This window comes from Geospiza fortis, unplaced genomic scaffold, assembly GCF_000277835.1.
Source record: "Geospiza fortis unplaced genomic scaffold, GeoFor_1.0 scaffold403, whole genome shotgun sequence".
Classification (NCBI taxonomy): domain Eukaryota; kingdom Metazoa; phylum Chordata; class Aves; order Passeriformes; family Thraupidae; genus Geospiza; species Geospiza fortis.
In genome coordinates this window covers 1,008,704-1,026,490 of record NW_005054336.1, presented here as the reverse complement: position 1 = coordinate 1,026,490, position 17,787 = coordinate 1,008,704, and the positions used below count along the sequence as shown (strand labels likewise).

The 17,787-nt window shown below is 38.3% G+C and overlaps 1 protein-coding gene across 1 annotated transcript in view; it reads left to right on the top strand.

Annotated features, from left to right (window-relative positions):
* Nucleotides 1–17,787, top strand: part of COL24A1 (collagen type XXIV alpha 1 chain) — a 118,767-nt gene that overhangs the window by 28,184 nt on the left and 72,796 nt on the right. Inside the window, 10 exon segments of the mRNA XM_014307434.2 lie at nucleotides 1,074–1,127; nucleotides 2,239–2,283; nucleotides 3,973–4,026; nucleotides 4,753–4,797; nucleotides 9,722–9,775; nucleotides 12,108–12,152; nucleotides 15,996–16,049; nucleotides 16,140–16,184; nucleotides 16,579–16,632; nucleotides 17,255–17,308. Of these exon segments, the coding sequence (XP_014162909.1) occupies nucleotides 1,074–1,127; nucleotides 2,239–2,283; nucleotides 3,973–4,026; nucleotides 4,753–4,797; nucleotides 9,722–9,775; nucleotides 12,108–12,152; nucleotides 15,996–16,049; nucleotides 16,140–16,184; nucleotides 16,579–16,632; nucleotides 17,255–17,308 (504 nt within the window).

The window sequence follows — 17,787 nt, the reverse complement described above, 5'->3', positions numbered from 1 at the left end:
CAAGCTGTGTAAACTGCTTAAGGAAATACTGGACAAGTTTTGAGCAAGAATTCAGACTGTGTTGAGATCAGTGTGGTAAAAAAGTAGTCTAAATGAAATGGAAAAGCTTATCCAGCTTGTTTTTTCACTACCAGACCAACTGGAAAGACGTTGATGTGAAATTCTTGTAAGAGGCACATTTCAAAGCTCTACTTATGCATTTTACATCTCCTAGCATGTAGGAAATGAAGTAGTTATTCAACACTTTTTTAAACTGCCATGTCTGTCCAGGAAGAAATCTGAGTGTGATTTCCAAGACATCCAATTGCCAATGTCTCTTGTTGGCATTTATGATGCTCCTAACGGCAGAGTAGGTGGAAGGAATCTCCTTTTGGATCACACTGAAAAGGAAATGGTGGTGATAACTAATGGTAAACACCTGAAAGGAGATGAAAACTCAAGGACATCATTCATGACTTTCCTGGGTTTTATGCCCAAACCTTAACTGAATGAGTGGTGTTTTTTTTTGTTACAGTATCACAGGATGTTTTCTGTGATGACTGTAATCTGTCAGTGAGATAAAGATAACTAGTGAGGGAAAAACAAGTTGATTTTTAACATCAGAAGAAGAAGGTGGAGAGAATTGTATGCATTCATGATTTATCCAGTGCTATATTGACCTGATTCTGGAAGAAACAAAACAATAATTGGCTTTGTAAGGACACGAGGATTCTTTAATGGAAAGTTTAATGTATTTGTTTCAAATACATCTAGGACCAGTGCAATTACCTCATTGCCTCCTATAGCCCTCCTGAATTATTTTTGAATTATGGAAATAAGGCATCCACTGTTGTATTTCACAAAATCTTAGACACTTTTTAAAGGATATGTGACTGAAATTGGCAGAGTTACTTATGTATGATGAGTCAATTTTTGGGTGTTCTGTGTAGCTTGCTTAAAGAGTAATTTTTCCACGTGCTTAAGCTGTGTCATACAAGTAGATGTTAAAAGAGAAATGATAGAACAGACTCCAAACCATGACATTAAGCATGTTTGTTGTTTATTTTCCTTTTCTTTCTTCCTTTTCCACTTAGGGAATTCCAGGAATGGCTGGCAGTATTGGGGCAGTTGGTTACCCTGGCAGGCAGGTGCAGTAACTATACAAATTCCTTTGCATTTTATTTTTTGTTTTTCCCATTTATTCTTTTCAAAAGTACCGTATCTCTTTTGAACCTACTAATTGTAAAAATGTATTTGTTTACATCCTTTTTTCTTTGAAACAAACCTCCTTCTTTGGTAGTGGCTTGGAGGGAATGTTGAGTCTCATGGCTTTTAAACTTGGATGTAAATACTTTACACTTCCTTCATAAAACTCATGTTGTTCTGTGTGGTTTATCTTCTTTGTATTTCAAGTCTAGAGTCAGTAGGAGACTACCTGTTCCTCCTCATTTTTCACCAATGTGTTTATTTCACTGCTGAAACTATGTCTTCAGTCCATTAGGGAAGGGGAACATTAAAAGTTTGGTGGTTTTTTTTCCCACTGGGATATTTTAGGAAAACCAATAAAGCCAGAAAGCAGCTTTCTTTAAACAGAAGTACTTATATAAATATTGATTTATGTATAAAGTAACAGGTACCTCAGTGCAGTAATACAAGTAAGATAAAAAATAGAAATGCTCAGCATCTTCCTTGTGTAAAGGTATGTGAGCCAATTGACAACTGACTTTGTGGTTTTGTATCTGCTTAAAGGATGAATTTCACCAATGCTTCAGTGTTTTGTTGGATTAAGTTTGTAGTGGCTATATATTTCAAAGTTCCATTACAATATTTTATAGACTAATGGATGATAACATTTTTTGTGTTCAATCACATAAAATGTTTAGAGCATTTGGGCCTCATATGCAATTCTGACACTAGCTTGGATGTAATTGAAATGTGTCCAAATACAAAAGCTCATAAAAAATCCTGTGACATTATGTCACTGTAATGCCTGATCACTGTGTCTGGAAAAAAAAAATTCTCCCAGAAGAAATAATTTAATGTAATGGAAGGTTCAGTCATGATCTGTGTTTCAGCCATGCATTAATGGGAGACCTTTGTGAACATGGTCCCAGGGGACTCCTTGATGACCCCTTCTTCAATCCTAAAAATTTCAATAATGTGTTGCCAGTTCACAGTTAACAAGTGTTGTTGCAGTTCTTTTACATAGAGCATATCTGGTTGTTTAAAATTAATTACAACTCTCTCTTTTTGTAACAGGGCCTAGCTGGACCAGAAGGTAACCCAGGTCCTAAAGGAGTAAGAGTAAGTAAGCATCGTAAGCATTTTGATATCCATGTCTAGTTTTACCCATACAGTAGGTACGAAAGGGGGTGAGGAATTTAATTCAGCTGTGCCAGGGTATGCCTGCAGAACCACACTGCCTTATAGGCCCTACAGATGAGAAAACTGAGAGTTTATTTTTTTTCCACGTGAGCAGCACAGAGCAGTTTTCCATTGTTGCCCTTCCTCTCACTTGCATGCAGGAGAGAAAAGAAAGCAATGCTGGGTGTGAGGGCTGAGTTTCTCAGGACTGAAGCATTATTTTCATAATGGAGACTGTCCAGAAGGGAGGCAGATATGACATTTGCAATCTGTAACAGCTACAGAAGTAGATAAAGGGAAACAGTCTTGTCACATAAAAACCATGAAAGGGATCTTGAGATTTTAGACTGATTCAGCCGTAGTTATATGTATCCCAGGCACTGAAGGTTCTTAATGCTCCATGCATTCAAGGTTTGGTTTTGGTTACTCTTGGAGGCAAAATAGATTGGTTTTTATTCCTGGCTGGTTTGGGGCTTTCTCTCTGTGCGTGCCTTTTATCATGCTCTTTCTTGGTGGTTTGGGTTTTTTTGAGGGTTGTGGGTTTGTTGGTTTTTGTTTTGGTTTGGTTTTTTTGGGTGGGTGCTGTGTAATTTAGTTTTCTTTGAATAGACACATGAGCATGCCTACACATGCTTGTGCATGGATAAGTATTTCTTCAGACTGACTCTCACCATCAGGCAGAAGGCACAGGTTTCCAGAAACCTTTATGTTGCTGGTTGCATCTGGGATTGGAAGGAGGCTTTTGGTGGGTGTTTTCAGGCCCTCAGCTCATGTACAGGTTGCTCAGCAGTGTATTGCGTTCTCAAGTATCAATTAATATAATCTGACTGTGTTGCAAGAGTTGCTTTTGTCTTGCTTTTTAAGTGTAGTTACTGGAAACCTTTACCTGCAGCAGCTTCTTAAACATGTCTGGGGGTTTTGGAATGCTTTTTTTTTAATGCCACTTTTGATTACAGTGATGGGAAAAATTAGTTTGGCAGGATCAAGTGCCAACAGATATTGCACCCTCAGGGATTGCTTCCTTTATGTTTCTTCAGTTTATTTTTGTTCAGATTCTCATCTGCATTTTGACTTGTTCTCCCTTCAATGAACAAGACATAAGTGATCCCAGTCACTTCCCTAAAAGTTCCTGCTTCTCTGTTTACACAAAGCTAAAAGTGGGTAATGCATGAGTAATTTAGGGGCAAACACCTTAAGGCTAAATCTTGTGTATGACTTCTAAAAGTAATTTCCAGTAAAAAATGATGGCACAGCCCTCTTGACACATACTCCTGTACCATGGAGGTGTATAGAAACAGGATGTGAAGCATCTTTAGAGCTTGAGGTTTAAAATATTCCTGTAATCAAACTGTGCTCTGCTTCTCAGCTGCTTTAAGTAACTGTACAAAGTAGAGGTGCCTTTGTTTTCCTGACTCCCTTAGGTCTGGGTGACAAGGTAGGTACCATCTTCAATAATTAAGAAAAAAGATCAACCTCCAAGAAATTAAATCCTTAATTTACATTTAAATTTCTAGAGCTTCACTGGTAGCTTCAAATGAGCCTGAATTTAATCCCTGTGTCATGAGCCCTAGCTGGCCAGTACTGAGGGACAAGCAGCCTTGAAATGAAGCACTTTTCTTACATTTTTAGGGTTTCATTGGACCTCCAGGTGTGGCAGGACAACCAGGACCTGAAGGAGAAAGGGTAGGCCTAATGGAACATTAATGAAATGTTGGTGTTTGTGTGGTAATGTAATATATGTTAGAATGGGGGGAAATGTACAAGGTTTAACTATTCATTTGTTTTGGGGTTTGTTTGTTGGGATTTTTTTGGGGAGGTTTTTTTTTTTGGTTAAAAGCAAAACTGATTTGAAGAAAATAACATGAATAGGACATACCCAATTAGTCTAATCAATGAAATGCCTTGGTGCTAAAGTAAAATGAGGAACAGCTGTAAGGTATTATTTTACTTTAATCTACAGCTGCAAGGATTATGGTTTTTTTTTTTCTTCAGCAAAGTATGAATGAATATTTTTCATTGAAGCAATTTCTTTTTGAAAATAACTAATATTTATCTCTTGTTGGATGATCTTTGCAGTAGAACCATCCATGGAAGTGTTAATCTCCATCAGTCTGCTTGAGCCTTTTCTTATTGCACTTGAGCCAAAAGGCTGTCTGGATGTGTAGTGTGATGGAAGCAGGACAAGGCCCTTTTTCACAATTGTTCTGGTATTGCCACAGGAAAGACAGGCAAAGTTTGTCTTTCTGCTCCAGGACATTGACCCTATGATACTTTGCTCAAATACTTTTTGTATTTTTTTTAATGGTGCTCCTCACACGGTGTTTTTTCCAATCAAATTCAGGTTTAATTACTTGAATTTAAGTATTGAAGAAAAGAAAATCCATTTATGATGTGTTATTTCTTTCTTAGGGTATCCCAGGCCTCCGTGGAAAAAGAGGTCCTAAAGGGAGACAGGTAAAGATTCTAACACTTTTCACAATCCCTGCTGCCAGTGTAAATCCACCTGGAATTAACTCTGTAGTTTTAACCAGCTGAAAAATGTTAGTTTTATTTTTGTCCATAAATGACTTTCTATCACTTTCAACTAGTACTTTTCAGAACTGCAGATTCTGTGCAGGTTATAAGCACTAAAGTGTGGAAGACTTACCACTGTGAGCTTTGTGGCAGGTTACTGATATCAGCCAGGAGGAGGGTTAGAAGGTGGCAGAAACACACAAATATATTCTGTAAAATTGGTGTTAGCATAAGGTGCCAATATGATGCAAGCTTCGTAAGTCTGGTGTTGGCTTGGATGAAAATCAGCTTCTTCTAATGTCTGATATTTCTGGACTGTAGTAAATTAAAACTGTCCTCTTCTTAACATGTATTTCTACAGCTGAGAATAAACACAAATCTGCCAAGTACACATTATCAGGTTTACATATTTCCTGTGGTGTGTCTTCAATGTCAAACGTTTTGTTTTCTGTTGCAACCATATTATTTTAGGTCTTTGAAGCTATCCAGGAGTTTCCAGTTTTAACTTTCTTGTGGTTTGAGATTGGAAAACACCATAGGGCTCTCCAGCTGTGCAGTCAGTTGTGCTCAGCAGTTCAGATGATTTTCATCTACCATGTTGAACAAATTTGTCCAGCAGTAGTATGATGATAATCATTTGGCCCTTGATCTATGCTATGGAAGTTGTAGAGGATTCTGTTTAATTGTGTTTTGTTTTCTGTGTGATCAGCCAAGAAACTCACTAGCCTACAAGAATTGCTTTGATATAAAGAAAGGCAAGCAAAATTACGTTAGGTCTGTAGACTGCTCTTTCTGGAGCTGCCATGAGACCATGTTGCAGTTTGCACACAATCTGGGTGCAATGCTGCTCTCTGCATCTGAGTGTTGGGTGACAAGGGCCCTGTGCCATCGCTCCCTTGCAGAAGTTGGCAGTGTCTTGTGCCCCTGAGGCACAGGCAGCATTTAAAGGGGAGAAGAGCCTGGATGGGAATCAAAGGCTGATGTTCAGTGTGAAATAGGAAGTTGAGGTGACAGCAGAGTACACTAAAACACATTTTGCCTTCTGCCATCACTTTCTGTGGCCAGTTTCAGTGGGGCCTGGTCTGCCTGCCAGTGCAGTGGTTCTTGTAGGGTTTGTCCCAGTCCATAGCAGTCTGTTGGTGCTGTGCTCAGCAGCTGTTTTCCATTTACAGTAAGAACAGAGCTTCTGTCAGTGCCAGAATATGTTCTGTAAGGACTTTTGTTTGCATAAATCTGCTCAGGGAGGATTCACATAGGTGGCAGAGCAGCAGAAGCACCTCTGCAGGATGTCTGTGATTACGTTCATTTAGTACTGGTTTCTTTGTAATGTCATTAATTTCTTCAATCCCAAGGTTCATTCCAATTCCTTTCTATGATCTATAAAGTACTTATTTGACTAAAGGCTACTAATGTGAGACCAGCCAGGAGAGAAATCACATGGGAACCTGGCTTGAAGTACTTTGCTGGATCACAAGCTTAGAGAAGACATGTTATTTTAACCCCCAAAACAATGATAGCTGTAATGACAAAGTTTTTTGGCACAGTGCCCTGGAGTTAACAATGCTTTGGGGTAGGGCACTGTCACTAAAAGAAAGTTGGCATGGGAATTCTACAGTGCCTGAAGCCAGGATCCTCACCTTTTGTTCTAGGCTACAACTTATTTTTTTGGACAAAACTGTCCCTAATAATACTTGAGAAAATAAAAACCCTGTCTGACTGGCAGAGGTCTTTTTTGAAAGACATGAGATCTGAAGTATAATCTCATTTTTGGAGAGCAGTTTTAAAGTATAGAAGTGGATCATACAAGGGATTGTAAACATTTATAATTGACAAAATGCTGCTACTTGGTAGGTTTATTGAACAGTTGTTCATATTTGTAATATTTCTGAGATATTTGAAATGGAACAAAATATTCATTTGCCTGAATCTATAGAGTGAGGATTTATTTTACTTTTATATTTGTTTTGCATACAATATCATTTAAAGAAAATATTTCATGGTAGAAGTATATGTGTTTCATTTCTTTCTGTTGGCTAGCTCTGCAGTATTTCTAATGCATTTTCTGTCCTGTTAGCATGATGCATTTTGCTTTTATTTGGGGGAAGATTTTTACATAGTTTTCTTCTATCTGTGATTAGTTAAAACCAGTTGTCAATGTGTCAGAACAGACCTTGTAAATTTTTCCAAGAATTCAGTAGTCAAGTCCACTGTAACTGTAAAAACAGTTCAGGTTCTGTTTTATAATCATCCTTTGTATGCTTAATGATAATGTTAAATGATAATGTTGATTTAATAAAACAGTTGTTGCACAGTAGTTTTATTATATTGCTTCCAGTTTTATACTTTTGTGACTGTTCATTTTGCTTTCATTTTTCTACTTACTGAGGTAGATTTTTCAGTATCATTTAAAAACACAAGCTGTTGAGAATGTGATTATAATGACTGTGGGTGATCTGTCACTTCTGTAACCCTTGCTATGCTGGGATTGTGCTGTATCATTTGTGATTCAGTGTGGTTGGTAAAACTGTCCCACAGCATCCTTCATGTCCCCTTTGGGGCCTCATTTGTAGTTTCAAAAAATGTGTTATGACAATTCTGCCTCTTCCAACATCTACCAATGGTAGGCAGTACAACCCAAATATGTTGTTTAGGAAAGAGTCATAAATTAATCTTTGGCTTCATCCTCTTAGCTGGTAGTTTTTAACAACAGTCACTCTCAAATATCCATTTTACATATGTAAAATTTTACACACATTTTCACAGCTGGGAAAAGAAGAGCCAATGGTGTACTACCTTCAGAATCAATTAAATCTGCTTTATTGACCATTACCTAAGAACCTCTACTTTTTAAATTATAAGGTGGCAAAAATTTGAAGACCTGTATGGTCAGAACTTACAGTTACAGCTATAGGTTCTTATATGTGAGTTCTGTGATCAGATGCTGAACAAAAAATTCATTGTAGTGAGAGGAATTCCTGTGTTTAGCTTTTCTGAATTAATGGGAGAAAGCAGAAAAAATCTCCACCTAAAATCAGCCCAAAAGATGCTACAAAAGGCTGTCTCAGATTACTTCACATTATCATGCAGGATGATGAGAAATAATAGCTATTCAGTTGTTTCAACATATTTTGGCAGTGTGCATGCATATATATGTATGCATAAAATGTTGCCTTCCTTTTTATAAAAGTTTGGCTTTTTACTAAAGCCAAATAGAGCTTAACTACTATCAACTACTTTGATTTATGATATGATTTTTCCATCTCCTTGACACAGTTTTATATTGTCTCCCTGACTACTGTTGGAATACTATTTTATGGTGATGTAGATCCCCAAATTCATTGAGGAAAGACACTGCTGCAGCAAGTCCTGGGCTGGGCCGCTGTGTGGATACCCTCTGAACAAAGCAGCTTGAAAAGGCCAAATGAGCTGTAGCTTGGAGCTGCAGCAGGTTTGAACATGGTCTCACTGAGGGGAAAGGTTAATGCCTCCAAGTGCTGTTCCTGATACACATGGAGGGGGAAAAAGATACTGAAAGGACAAAGAAGAGCATTTCACATAAAAATTATTGTAAGGATGAGATTTGCTCCTTTTCTCCATGGAGATGGATTAGTAATGCTCAGGTTTTTTGTGGCTGGTTTCTTGAGGTCAGTGCATCTCTCTGTTATCTCAGTACTCTAATAATGCTGTGTGACATTTTTCAATTCCAAGAAAAGTCTCTTTGCTTTGAGTGCTGTAGCTTGGATATTTCCAGGTTGAATCCCTTTCCAGCTTAGTATTATGGAAATTTTCTGGTAAACTCCTATATAGACCTTACACTGTGGCTAAAAATGATTTTGACTTCTCAGTAGATCTGCACTACCTTCCTTCTCCTAATTTCATGGAGTGAATATATAGCAATCATGAAAATATTTCATGGTACTGCTTCAAACTAATAGCATGAGTTTCTAGTTAGCTACATGTGGCTCTTCCAGTAAAATAGTGAGATCTGCCTAGCAATACTAAACCAATAAAAATTAATTTTAAAACCCTCCCACCACCCTCCCAACCCCCTAAAAAACCCGAACAAAAAATCAAATAACTTTTCCCCCAGCAACTTGTATGCTTCTGCAGTGGGCAACATCTGAAAGAAGTAAAGCAATTTTCAAAACCCTAACAGGAAAGATGGAAGATTAGAGCCAGTAAAGTGGTGGAATTCCATTCCATTTTTTTTCTGAAGCTAGAAATGGAAATTCTGTTTTAAGCTTCAATGCTTGATTTGGCAAATCAGATTTTTTTCCTGTTCTGATAATCTAGTCTCTGAAGTCAAAACTCTCATAAAATAAATGAGGCTTTACTATTTCTTGAGTTATTTTTTCAGTGTCTAGATGCAGACTCAGGCAAGTGTTCACATCAGTTAAAACGATGAAAATTTTGATTTCTAATGAATATGAGATCTCATACTGAGATGCTAACCATTAATATTTGGGGATGAGTTAAGGAAAGAAGGACAGACGTTTTAGTGAATGTTGAAGCTAACAGGAAAAACACAAGAATTAAGAAATAGGAAAATAGGCTCCAAGAAAAAAAATTCAAATAATACTTGTTTAATATTGCTCTGAAAGTAATTAAATTGTCTCCTTTTCCCCTATGTTTCCATTGTGTGTAGTGTTATCATTTTGGCCTTATGACTTTAGGAAGCAAACAAATGTCACTGTTCTGTTCATTTGAACTGTGCAGCTGGAACTTCCTGCTTTTCCCATTCCTCCATCACACTCCCTCAGTCTATTTATGATGTCTTAATTCTCCAAATCTATAGGGATTCAGTGTTCAGACCACCTTTCATGTCTTGAATAATGAAGAACAGGTATTTTCTATTCTGCTTTAGGGTTTTCCAGGTGACTTTGGAAATAGAGGCCCCCCTGGTCCAGATGGAAGTCCTGTAAGTATTGAATTGTGTGTTGATTAACATGATAAAATTTGTAAAACTCAATGTTAACTCCCCTCCAAAATTAAAGGAGACTTTTGCTTCAAAATAAAGGTCTTGAAAGCCACAGGAAAATTTTGAACTTTTAACTTTCCCATGGAAATTACTAGGAAACTACTACATTAAGTATAAAAAAGAGGAAGAAAATATTCAGAAAGCTGCAAAGAGAACACATTTTCCTCTGCAGCATGTGCTGACTACCTTGAGAATCAGATCTCTTGCTGTCCTCATTGCATGAGTGATGAATGTTCTGTCTTCCAAAGTTCTTGCATTAGATGACTTAGTGTTGTTTTTTTAAACCATTATTCTAAGATCACCTTAACAAAATAGGATTTGGCCTGCATGTACAACCCCAGCTTTTGTGTGCTTGTGCATTTGATAGTTGATTTCATCCTTTGAGCTGGTACTGAGCACAGTTATGCTAGCCTGTCATTTAGTGCATTGTAATCAGTGTGATAACAGCTTTGTCCTTGGCACTGTGTGCCCTTGCAGTGTGCTGCCCAGCCTCTGGCACGGTCACGTCACTTCACAGGCTGCCCTCAAAGGAGCTTTGCTCTCTTGCTCCATTTGTAGGGAAGCTGTGGCTGCAGGCTCCAAACTCAGGTTTCCTTTGGTGTCAGAAACCAGTGAAAGGCTTTGGGCAAGAGAAGAGAACAGCAGTAAGTGCTGGGTAAAAGAGCAGCTGATTTAAATCATCTGGTATTGTTGGGTGCTCCTTTGGAACCTGCTATCAGTTTGCTTCTAAAGATGTTTCTGATATGGAACAGAGTCATCAACCAGGCAGAGTTTCTCTATTTTTTGAAGGTCTGCCTTGACACCCCTCTTAGAAACTTATTTTAGAAAGCTTACATGAATTTTGCTGGTGGGTTATCAATGTTTGGTATCAACATTTTGGAGCACAGGAAAAAATTTCTTACGCATTTCTGGTCCCTAAGGCAAAGCTTCCCTTGTTGGAATGTCAGGTGATATCAGTATGGTTTTCATCTTGAAAACCCACTGAGGGCTTGAGTGTCACCATCTGCTTTGCAAATGATATTAAAAGGTGAGTTTTTCCTTCCTCTCCTCATACTCCCAAGTCTCCCTCCATTCCTGATAAAGCAGATATTGTCTTTCCACCAGATCTGCAGAACAGTGCTTTAACAGAAACAAGCTCAGAAAGCCTGGATCTGAAATTACAGCCTTGCACGTTACAAAGCAGCCCATTTCACTGCAAGCATTTGCAAACAAGTTCCATCTAATCTGCCAAGACAGCTGCTGATCTTTCTGCCTTCTTTGACAGGCAGCAGCCCCTCTCCCCTCCTCCCCCAGGCTCGCCCTGCAGGGCTTGTTCAGGCAAGGGGCCAGTGCTGCAGCTGCAGGGTCTGCAATGCTAATGGCATATTTACAGAGCCTCTCTGGGAGCTGGCACTGGAGACCAGGGGCTGTCTGGGAGGCCTGTGGCAGCAGGAGCTTGAAGGGAAGACATTTCTTCCCATGCGCTGACTTAACACTAATGGCATTTGTCTCCATGCCTAATTTCTTCTGCTTAACTGGCTAATGCCATCCTTCATTTCCACTGCACCCTCTCAGTTCTCTGAGGATGTCAGTCTGCCTTGGAGGATGTTGCTGGAGCATTCAGCTTCCCCTGGGGATAGTTTAGAGCAGGTTGGGGAAAGTGTGAGGGCGCCTGAGGAGGGAGGAGAGCACCAAGGTGTCCTCTGGGCCACGTCCAGCAGCCATGCCCAGTTGGACACATTCACAATGGGCTTAGCTTTGCTTGCATAAAACTTCCCCTTCCCTGTGGATGCCAGCAGGCTGCAGTGGGCCCTGTGAATGTTATCCAGAGTAGCAGGTCCCAGGTGCTGGCACAGCTTGCATGAGACATGGTGACCTGGAGGACTGCAATATGCCTTTCACGTAGGGCAAGGAGACTTAGCAACTCTTTTCAGCAATGTTTTAGCCTCTTCTCAGTTTAACTGAAATGGGGTTCTTATTTTTCTAGGGAATCTTAATAAATTTGTTTTTCACCCTCAAAAAATTGATTTTTCTTCGTTCCACTTTAACTATCATGCTAAAAAAAAGTCTCATATTCCTATATTAACAGCAGAGATGTTCCCATGATGCAAGTATCTGGTGATCTAATTCTACAATTAAGGGATTTTACTAAGCATATTTCTCTATACAGTGATAAGCTGTCACTCTTTGGAAACTGTAAAAATCAAAACTTTGTAGGTTGCTTTTATCTTAATTCTAGGATTTCTTTTTAAATGGTAAAATTTAGGTAATCTATGATTAACTTTTTTTAAAGGGAATTGTTGGTGGTGTTGGTCCTCCTGGATTTCCAGGACTAAGAGTGAGTATACTTTTATTGTTTACTTTGAGATGGCTGCATTAGAGCATTTGTCTTGTGTGTTTGTGAAATAATAAAAACAATTATGAAAATTTAAGGAATTAAACAGCTTTTGTTTTGGATAGCCATGATTTTAAATAGTATCATTCTACAAAACTGCTATCATGCTGGCAGCATGGAGCACTTCTATACTTGGTGTGGATTTGTATGCTTGTTTCTGACCCAGTGTGTTCAGGTCTTTTATTTGAAATGACCAAGTTTGCTAGTTTATAATTAATTTTACTAAAGCTAGTTTATAATTTATTTTACCAGTGTGAAGGGTGCAATGATCTCAAACATTTTAACGACAGCAGTCCTCATTGGTTCCTGAATATGGCTACCAAATTCAAAGCAGAATTAATTTCTAAGAAAAATTACTTTATCATGTTTAAAATGTCATATTAATTTTTAAAAATATATGTAGAATAAGGCTGTGATGCTTCCTGTGGAGTTGCACACAGTAGTTGTTTCTATCAATTGTGCCAGAGAAGCTCTGAGTCCTACAGAAGGTGGGAAAGACTTTCATTCTGGCTAGTCTCACTCTCTTTTTTTTTTTTTTTTTAATTAATGTATTTGCTCATAGAGGACCTCTGATTCTTGATGTTGTCTCAGTCATGTCTGGCTACACGGCCACATTCTTAACAAGGGAGAAATAGCAAGTGTTTACACTTGAGTTAAGAAAGCCATGATTGTCGCCAGTGTTTGCTTTGTGGGTTTTTTGATATCAGCAGATCTGAAACATTCTTGATAAGTTTATACTTTACACTGATGGTCATCTTACTTTTCCTTTGAAGTACAACAGTTGAGTTCAATTGTTACTCTTCCTAATTATGTGTTCATAACAAAAAAAAATTCCTGTAAGTGATTCCTTGCTGTCTGATTAGGATTGTTATGGCATTGCTATAGTGAAAACAAAAGCTTGGTCAAGAAACCTGTGCAGCTTCCAGCCTTCATCATGCAAACATGACTTTCTGTGTCCTGCAGGCCAATTGACAAACTCATGAGACTGGAGCTTGCACTCTTGAGAATATGCTTAGAATTGTGGTTTGCTTTTTTTCTCTTACATGACTGTCTTTGGAATTTAATCTCAAAGACTTTGATAATTGTACAAATGTACCTGAGGTTTTCAAAAAATATGTCACTTCCAAAAAGATTCTGTTACTGATTATGTTGACTAAAACGTAGAAGTTTAGCCCTACCTAGAGTTTATGAGCATAAATGTTTGCAGGACCAAAGCTGCATGTGCCTTCTTGCTGAGTTGCAGTCACTTACAGAGAGATTGAGTGTCAATAATTTTTTGTGAAATAGAAAAATAATTATCTATAACCAGTCCAAAGCTTTTGCCACTTGTATATAGATGGAATATAACCATAATGAGAGCTATTTCTTGGGGGGAAAAATGTTTGGATTTGGCATGTTTAGATTTTGAACAAAATTAACAATTGTTTAGAGTGTGAGCTCCTTTAGAGTGGCCTTCTCATGGTTCCAGTATGTGGGTTAGTCTGGTTTCCTCTTTCCCAGTTAGATAATTGGAAGAGCTGTGCTGTTGCAGAGTTTCTTTACAAGGGACCATTGCACTCTTTAATCTGCAGCAGAATTTCACCAAGACCCTGGGGCAGTTTCAGGTGACCCCTGGCTGCTCCTCAGCCACCCCTGCTCTCCAAAGGGGTCTGTGCTCCCTGGCCTCAGCTTTCTCTTGTCCAGGCAGATGCTAATGGCCATCCAAAAATGAGCAAAGAGCTACAGCCCTCAATGTTTGCTTTAGAATACTTAGTCTGTAATAACACATTATGCTACTACAAGATGCAATATTGTACATGGGATTAAATATATTTTTCTGGCAGAAACTAAGAGCATTAATTCAAGTAGCTTGACCAGCCCAGCTGGTCAATGTCAAGAGTTAGTTGTATATTTGTCTTTGTTCATGAGAACAATGGCAAAATTAGCAGCATCAGCAAGCTGAGTCCAGTAATTCCTTCCATCCATGATTATTTTCAATATACAAAGCTGTTGCCAAGTTCAGAGTTTTGGCTGGCTGAATAGTCAGTCTTTCAAGACTTAGCAAGGCCATGAGTTTTAATAAGATGAAGAGTTGTAGAAAATTTACTGCTAGATTCCCAAATTAGTTTTAAAATTTTACTCTTTTTTTTTTCCTTTTAAAACCCCACTTAATACTAGGAAAACATGAGTCTCCCTTTTCTAGTATTTTATCTTTTTGCCTGGAAAAAGCAAGTTGGTTTTAGTTTCACTTGTCACCTAGAAATGTTGGAAAAGGCACTTTATGTAGCTTCAGGTTTTATTGATCAGCAAGTTTTGTCCAAGGTGATAAGCATATCTGAAGTGAAGAATGATTAAAAAACCTGACAGACTAACTAATTCAACACTTGTTCAGTTTTATTTTTGTGTAGTTCCCATTCTTTGCTGTTAATTGAGTCACTCAGTGTATCTGGAGTCTGTGATAGGTGTTTAATGAACCTGAATGTTGCAAAGCTGTTTTGGAATTCCTTCCTGTTGCTGATGTAAGCTAAATTTCCCAGCTCAGCATCCCTCTGTGATTTTCCAATCAATGCTGTTGTTACCATAAGTGTGCATTTCAACATTCTGTATCGTGAATGCATAAATGCCTTGCTGAACTAGAATGTGTAGCACAGCTCAGAGACAGCAATGTAAACAATTTCCTTGATCAGCTAGCATGGCAGAATTCATCATTCAAGCAGTCATGAAAAGCTAAAGCAATGTAGAGTGCCAATGCTCTTGGGAGCTCTACCAAGCACCATTAAGACACTAAGTGATTGGTCTTGCTTTTGCTTCAGTGAGCCATAATCTGATGGTGGCTGCAGAAGAATGTGGTTGCTAACATTGCTAAAGAGTCTCCAAAGAATGAATGTGTGCTCAACTGGAGATGCATAGATGTCCATCTCATCTTTTCCATATAGCTCCCAGCAAGTGGCAAAAGATTTCTTTATTCATATGTGTTGTTAAATTTCTGGATAGCCATAGAGATAATGTTATGTCTTTTTGGGGATTTTTTTCCCCCGAGCTTGGATAGGCAGAAAGTAGATAGGCTTCTCCCTTTGTAGTATAGTCTTAACTATTCTGAGTCAGGTCTTATGTTTAGCTCATGCTTTTTCATTAATATTATTGCTGTGCTGATCTCTAAACATTCTTAATTTTTGTGACTCACTTTTTTTTCCCTGTCATAAAACTGCCTAAATAAATCCCAGAAAGAGGAGTTGTAGTAAGGACTTTAAAGGTACATTAGAACAGAAAAGGTTAGCATGCCCGTTGGAACACAGATTTGATTTTACACATGTGGTATTTAGAGTCACATCGGTTTTTTTCCTTTTAACTCATAGAAGTCACCGATGGATGAGAAATTGAGTAAAAGGACCATTTAAAAGGCTGCTTTTTATGGCCCTACTCAGAATAATTTCTTTAAGCCAAATTTGATGCCTACAGAGAAGTGCTGTTATGTAACCCTAAGGACAGCAGTGATGGCCACTGAATGTGCAGCTGCAGTACAAAAGAAAGGTTCCTTAATTGGCTTTGCCTAATACACTGTGATCTTCTGTTGAATTTATAATCTAAAGGAGATGAGGCAAGTTTTGTTTCTCGTGTTTCTGCTGATGATGTTGGGAACTGTAAATATGGAGGGCTTATGATACCAATACCTTTGTTTTTCCCTAAGAAATTAACCTGAAAATATTTTGATTTCTCTCTGTGGTGCAGAAAAATGCCACATTCTGTTAGGAGTCTTTAGGTTACTCCATTTCACCAAATGCAGTCACCTTTCTTGCTGTTTGACAGGGAGACATTGGGCCAGCAGGACCGAGTGGACCATCAGGAATTCCAGGGCCCACGGTATGGTATTCAATCATCCCACAGCCAGTGCTCATGCTGCTTTCCAAATTATAGTCAAGCATTGGATTTATGTTTTCTTTACTTTAACAGGGTTTCCCAGGGAGTGTGGGACAGCCTGGAATGAAAGGTGATAAGGTGATTTTAAATATTTTCATTATCTTGCAGATACATAGTTCTTTCACGCTCTCTTCATTAAAACTTGAGCATAATGTGCTTGGTAAAGCTTTCCCTTTTTCCTTTTGATTTCTTTGGTCTTCTGACTTTCATTTTTTTAAATTTGTGTCAGACTCATGATCTGGTAGCTTAGACAAGGTTTTTTCTGAACAGAACACTAACTACTGAGCATAACAATATCCAGGTCTGTGTCTTTAGACTTTCCTGGGAGAGGTATTTCAGTGCAGCACCTTGCATTGTCAAAGATCTGCGTTAATTTTAAGTAGTGAATATTGAATTAATCTTTCTCTATTTCTGAAAACTACCCCATTTTAAGCCACACACATATGTCTGTATAAAATTATATATTGTTTAGGGTGAACATGGCCTTGCAGGAGAGCCGGGAGATCAGGGGTACCCAGGAGACAAGGTAAGTTATAACTGCATTGTTTTACAAAATTATCCCATTTCAGCAACTTCATCAGACATATGAGTCTCTTAAAATGCAGCAGGTTGGTTGCATAAAAGTAGAATGCAGTAGTAATACTATCTGGATATCACTGTATTAACATATTTTTAAGAAATTCTGTGCTAATTAAACCTCAGTTATGGGAGGTGTGCACAAAGCCAAGTAAAGGGCAGAAGCAGAACTCTGGCAGCTGTGTGTATAGAGATGCATCCAACAAGGATTATGGTGTGGTCTCAGTCTTTCTGAGGAACTGTAGTAGAAGACACTTTTCCCTTGACCCTTGAGGCTCATCTGCAGCTCACCTGGACCTGCTGTGGTTAGCAGCAGCACACAGTCTGGCATGCTCCTTCACACCATCAGACTGAGATAAATAAGGATCTTCTTTCCTGTTTGGCTAGTACATCAGAAGTCACTGAAATAGCACATCCTCTGAGAAATCTTTTGATGAAAGTTGAATGTTAGAAGAAGTTTTCAACCTGAAGAATTCTTTTGAAGCCTGTTTTAGGTGTCAAAATATAGCAATTTATTGCTTCCAACATAGCACAATAATTTTCATGTGTATTTAATAGCTTTCTTTTTTCAGGGTGCTCTTGGTTTACCAGGACCTCCAGGGATCAGAGGAAAACCAGGACCTCCAGTAAGTTTACACATCAAATTTTGTTCTCAGTATATCACTGCGTGTTGTTGATATTTTCTACTGCTGTTGATATTTGACACTTTTGTGTGATTGTTATGTCCACAGTGCATGTAATCCCCTAGAAGTGACTTATTCAAAATGCACAAAGGATAAGGTCTAAGCTGCTTTTATTTCTAGTGACTGGTGTTAATGAACAAGTCAGAGCCTAAAATGTGAGATTTAATTACCAAGATCAGTATATGTGTCAAATTTTAATAGAGTGCTTAGGATATTAGATATTCTGGGACAATCACTGTGGGGGGGAATGGACATGTGGGTAATATTTGAAACAAATCCATTGAAAGCTTTGGGAACTTCCAGATGACCATTTTGACTAGCTGGGTTTGCAGGGAATGTGTGAGATCTCACTAATAACAGCCAGTCATTTCTCAAAGGGATGGGAGTAGTCACAAATTCCTGTATTTACTGATTCCTGTATT